The sequence below is a fragment of the Lampetra fluviatilis genome, chromosome 57, assembly GCF_964198595.1.
Source record: "Lampetra fluviatilis chromosome 57, kcLamFluv1.1, whole genome shotgun sequence".
Classification (NCBI taxonomy): Eukaryota; Metazoa; Chordata; class Hyperoartia; order Petromyzontiformes; family Petromyzontidae; genus Lampetra; species Lampetra fluviatilis.
In genome coordinates this window covers 4,618,121-4,624,120 of record NC_136331.1, presented here as the reverse complement: position 1 = coordinate 4,624,120, position 6,000 = coordinate 4,618,121, and the positions used below count along the sequence as shown (strand labels likewise).

Genomic DNA, 6,000 nt, shown 5'->3' with positions numbered 1-6,000 from the left:
CCCCGTCTACGCGCGTCTCTAACCGTATCACGCAGAGGCAACTGCCGTGACGTCACGGGCGAACGCCGAATAGAAATTCACTTCCGCCCCACACCCCCCCCACCCCCCACGAGCGGCTTCGCTGATTGGTCGAGGCGGTCAAGGGAGGTGGGGGCGGTGACAGCCCCGCGCTGTGATTGGTCGCCCGTGCACTCCACGTGTTCCGCGGAACCGGCTGATGAAACGCCTCGGATTGACGTGGGCCTTGTAAGCGTTTAGACCATCAAGGTAAATTCTCATTTCACTTTAACTTTAATTCACTCACGCGTGCGTCAATTACGCTTCGTGTTCATTATGGTGGCCTCAATCTAAGTTGTCTTGTGGTTGTTGTTGTTTGACTTGCATCCCACTGGGATTTTTGCACACAGCGTTGGTGTACGGTGCTTTTTCTGCGTTATTTTGCCGTCTTTTCTTAATATTTTATGTTTGCACTTAGTCAAATATTCACTTTAAGATGTTTTTCTTGTTCATGTTTTTTGTTTGTTGCGGTTGCACCCGATTCAAGAGCCGAATGGCTCACAGGGCTACACCTAATACATGAAGTTGAACGCAATGCTTCATTTGGCGATTGAGCTGCAATATGGGATCTCATTCATTTTGCTATCGGGCACCAGCGAAGACCGAGAATTCCCCCTCCCGTTATAGCCATTGGCAACACTGTTGGGACAAGTGCTGTTAGTGAAGGCCGGCACGGCACATCGGGCACCACCACCACAATCATCAGCAGCATCAGCAGCAGCCATGTGCGATCCACTACTAGATGAGAGCCTCCCTATCCAGGCCAGCGCGCGGTAGCTGCTTAATAATCGCTCCGTCTCCCATCGCTGGGCAAGCTGCTCGATTCTTTGGCTGCCACTCCATGAAAAACCGCAACAATCGTCCGTAGCAGTAACCGTGCGTGATGGCCTTGGGGGGGGGGGGTGGGAAATATATATAACGGGCAGACGTTTCGGGCAATGACCCTTCTTAATGATTTACGACGGATTGTGTGGAGGCCTTCAAGAGGGGAATGACCATGGCTGATGATGACAAATCTGTGGGAGCAGTTATCATGCGAGTCCCGTTTATGCACCGAATTTTTATATTTTGTTCTAATTTGCATCATTGCCATCCAACCCAGCTTAAATATACGCTCCAAGCCTGGGGTGTTTCATTCAGACGCTGTCATCCCGACAGACCTGTTCTTCACCTGAGGACGGCTGCCTGCGTTGTGGCCGAAACGTCGTGAGAATTATTTTATTATGTTTTATTATTTTTATTATTTTATTATTTCCCTTCTACGTGACTTTACCGAAAGAACCAAGAAGATGAATCCCTGCAGTCACGAAAGCTTTACATCGAAATTTGCTGATTAGTACTTTAATAATGTTTGCTTTTGTAATTTTGGTGACAACCCAAGTAGGAGGTCATTTCTCGCGAATGAGACTCACCCTGGCCTCCTTGAGTTCTCGCCATGAGTCGACAAAATCAACTGGAACTTTTGAAGCCTGTGCTATGACATTGGGCTATTACCCGAAACGTCGTCACGCTCCTTAGCGCGACTTTACCGAAAGAACCAAAGAGTATGGATTCCTGCAGTCACGAAAGCTTCAAATCGAGATTGAACTCGCAACCTGCTCGTCCATTGGACGTGGCATCCTGTCAGCCAGGAAAAAAAACATTTCTTTCTAATATCTTACGACAATTTTCAGCCCTTTTTTCAGTCCACTGCTGAATGGAAGCCTCCCCATGCTTTGTTAGTCATGGGGAATGTTTCACCCAAACAACGTTTTAACGATTAATTGAGTCACACCCCACTCAAAACAACACATTTTAATGTTAATAGCGTTCACTGCGTTAGCAGTGGTGCACAAGCGCCAATAACTACACGAACTGAACACATTTGTCAATAACAACACTGTGTGTGGGGCCTTTAGAGGAAATACATATAATGGCCCTTCTAAATGTAGTCTTCTTCGATGTGCCATGAAGAAGGCCCGTTGCTCGAAACGTTGCCTGTACTATGTTTCCTTTAAGGACACCCACACGCGGTGCTGTTGACGAATGTGCTGAGCTCTTTGAGAAGGGGGAGGGGACAGAGGGGGAGGGGGGAAACTGGGTGGGGGGGTGAAAGACAAAAGAGGAAACACAGTCTGCTTCAGATTTTACTGCACATTTGAAGTTAACCCTGGCCAGGAATCAAACTCGCGTCTCCAGGTTCGTAGAGCCTTGTTTTGGGGTTTTTTTTTATATGTCTGTATGTGTGTGTGTGTGATTTACAATTGGTGGTGCATCAGCCAGTCATCTCGGTCATCTCGGTCAGTCGACCCGTGGCACCTGCTGGGTCTGCCCCGTGACCTCCTGCCAGCGGGCGTTCGACACTTCACGTGATTGCCTCAAGGTGCACATGGCCTGGCACAAGCGTCGTGGTGATGTCACCGCCACTTAGTGGTGGTTGTTGTTGTTGTGATTTGCAGGATCTGATTCTTTAATTGGACGGGAGGATGAATTCGATAAGCCATGAATTTTTATTTGACAGATGCCCATTATGGGCGGCTCAGAAAGTTACAACAGCAACCTTTACAAAAAAACGATAGGAATGCAAAATATAGAAAATGCTAAACAAGTCGCTAAATATAAAAGATAAATACATGAAATATGTTATTTTGAAACGACATGTTTTCTTTGATTATTACAACACAAATTATTGGTGCTCCGTGCTGGTCGATGTTTTGATGTTATGTATTTTCGCAGCCCTTCAATCATGGGTGAATCAATGAATGTTGACGAGAAGCTGAAACTCATCAACCGGAACCTGCAGGTAAATCTACACAAAGGCTCGGCGATATCCGATGCATGTCCTGGCCTTCCTCTAGGTTGGCTCAGCCTTAAGTGAGTACCTGGGGCAGTGCTGGGAGTGTCCGTGTTGGGGGGGGGGGGGGGGCGAAAGGTGGCTGAGTGCAGTCTGGGTCACCACCGTCACCACTTAGTGTGCGGGCATGCCGGCTTTAAAACTATTTCAACTCTTTTTATCTTGCATTTTAAGGCCCCCTGAGCTGTACAGCTCTTTTACAGAAGCGACCTAGCCACAAATAATAGCTCCACAAAGTGGCGCGTGGAAATTTATTGCAGCCAAATACTATAAACATATGTTTCTAAATGTGGAGGGAAAAAAACCACAGGAATCAGAGAAAAATCCACGTGACCACGGGGAGAGATAGAACATGAAAACTCCAAATATACAGCAGCAGGCATCAGGGTCGGGATCGAACCCACAACCTCCTGTGTACCATTCGAGATAGTGAACATCTCCTAGCCACCGTGATGATGATGAGAGAGAGACACGCAAACTCTAAATATACAGCAGCAGGCGTCAGGGTCGGGATCGAACCCACAACCTCCTGTGTACTATTCGAGATAGTTAACATCTCCTAGCCACCATGGTGAGATATTAACAGGTGCTCGCTAACTGCTCTTAACAGCAGCAAACTGTAGCGTTACAATGAGAACGAGAAAATTAAGTCGACGTTTACCTTGTGGTGGTCTGTGCATGTTCTCAATAGAGGAAGGAACTTGACCTTTACAACTTGAGTTTCGCATCGGGGAGGTCACGCTCTCACCACGCAAGAACAAAATACCTGCCAGTGTAAACGAAACACCTCCCCACGCCCCCTAACCCCTATAACGTTGTTGCTACCACCACCACATTAAATCCCCGCAATGCAGAAGCGAAAAACACTCAACGTCGAAGATTCTTCTTCTTGGTTCTTTCAGTAAAGTCACGTAGAAGGGAAGTAATAAAATAATTCTCAGAATTAGAATTATTTTGAGAATTATTTTATTATGTTTTATTTTTATTATTTTATTACTTCCCTTCTACGTGACTTTACCGAAAGAACCAAGAAGATGAATCCCTGCAGTCACGAAAGCTTTACATCGAAATTTTATGATGTTAAATTTGTATTATTTTATTATTTCTCTTCTACGTGACTTTACCGAAAGAACCAAGAAGATGAATCCCTGCAGTCACGAAAGCTTTAAATCGAAATTTTATGATGTTTTATTTTTATTATTTTATTACTTCCCTTCTACGTGACTTTACCGAAAGAACCAAGAAGATGAATCCCTGCAGTCACGAAAGCTTTAAATCGAAAAGTCGAAGATACTTTCGTGGAGTAGGGGCGTGGCGCTCCAACCAAAGTTTCCGCTGTGGGTTATTTGCAAAAGATGAAAATAGCGCCGCTTGCTGAAGGGCGCCGAGAAAACGTGAAGATTTTTACCGACCCCCCCCCCCCCCCCATTCGCCTCCTACCCCCACGACCTGGGAAAGAACGATGAAACTGCCCGAGGTGTTTGCGGCACTTGGGAGAGTTTATCGCCTTTTGCGCGCCGTGGCAGATCCGTAGGCGGCAGTGGGGGTCGGGAGGGCGGTGGGGCACCACGGTGGCTAGGAGATGTCAACTACCTCGCCTGGTATACAGGAGTTCATATTCTTGGTTCTTTCGGTAAAGTCACGTAAATAGAAAATACAAATAAAATTAAATAAAAATGAAACATATAAATTGAAAATAATAAAAGCAAAAAACCCACGACGTTTCAATCGCAACACAAGCGGTCTTCATCAGGCGGGCTTTTTGCTTTTATTATTTTCAATTTCTTTTTAATTACATTTTATTTTCTATCTACGTGACTTTACCGAAAGAACCAACAATATGAATTCCTGGTATACAGGAGGTCGTGGGTTCGATCCCGACCCTGACGCCTGCTGCTGTATATTTGGAGTTTGCCTGTCTCTGTCGCCGTGGTGGACGTGTAGATTTTTTTTCGGGTCCTCCGGTTTTTCCCGCGTCCTTTCAGGAAGTTTCCAGATCTGCCTCCGGATTAGATTGGTACCGGAAAAAAATCTTGACATTTTAAATGACCACGCTAATCGTCACGGTGTGCGCGCGCAGGAGGTGCTGGGCGAGGAAAGGATGACGGAGGTGATGAGGGAGCGGCCGCTGCGGGTCTACTGGGGCACGGCCACCACGGGGAAGCCGCACGTGGCCTACTTTGTGCCCATGTCCAAGATCGCCGACTTCCTCAAGGCCGGATGTGAGGTACGGCACAGTTTGGCGCCACCTATCGTAGAGTTAACTTGTGCCCCTACTGTTCTCTGCGGTGAGGACAATGTCTTAAAAACAATGGCGCTACGCCTCGTCTAAATAAAATTAACGCGAAGCCACTTGCACGTTCAGCGGTGAATGGAACCCACCCTGCAAATTTCAGTCGTCTCGGAGCAGGAAAGGGTGAAAGTGCTAGCAACCAATGAATGTGGGTACCCGTTTGCGACCCTGGTGCGGCCGGGTACGGGTAGGCCGTGAGTCACTGGTGAGTCACCGTTTGTCACTCATTTCCCAACGTCTTGTCTCTTCTCACAATTCAAGATCCTAGAATCAACCCTCCCACGCCTGCAACATGGCTTCATCCCAGAGGTCGCAATCGGGTACCCGTACCCGTACCCTACTCGATACCCGGCCAAATACGGGTAGCCGGGTATCGGGTAGGGTATGGGTACCCGTTTGCGACCCTGGTGCGGCCGGGTTCGGGTACGGGTAAGGAATCAAAACCCGTTTGAGACCTCTGCAGAGCACCCAGAGGAAAAAAAACCCACACGTGAGAGGGGGCAACGCTCTATCCCCATGCAGGTGGAACAGGTGCGGTCCACATTTTTAGCAGTACCCCATTCTCCTGGTAGAGCCAGAGTCCGGCTCCTCGACACCCACCAAACCTCGCTGCTGCGTCCACAGGGCTGAGTGATTTCGGGAAGCCACAAGCAGCGTGGTAGCCACCACTACCACCACCACCGCCACCACCACCACCACCGCCGCCGCTACCACTGCCGCCGCCGCCGCCACCACCACCACCACCACGGGCTTCTGCGTCTTAACTAGAACCGTGGGATTCACTCAATCCTGGATCTCAAACCCAGGAGGTGAATTG

General features: G+C 48.0%; 1 protein-coding gene across 1 annotated transcript in view; it reads left to right on the top strand.

Moving 5' to 3' along the window:
* Window positions 1-138: 138 nt before the first annotated feature.
* The window catches only part of YARS1 (tyrosyl-tRNA synthetase 1), a 29,699-nt gene continuing 23,837 nt past the window's right edge, over window positions 139-6,000 (top strand). The window contains exons 1-4 of the mRNA XM_078880339.1: window positions 139-267; window positions 2,316-2,419; window positions 2,773-2,839; window positions 4,971-5,117. Coding sequence (XP_078736465.1) covers window positions 2,783-2,839; window positions 4,971-5,117 — 204 coding nt within the window. The 5' untranslated portion in view covers window positions 139-267; window positions 2,316-2,419; window positions 2,773-2,782. The remainder of the gene's footprint in view (window positions 268-2,315; window positions 2,420-2,772; window positions 2,840-4,970; window positions 5,118-6,000) is intronic.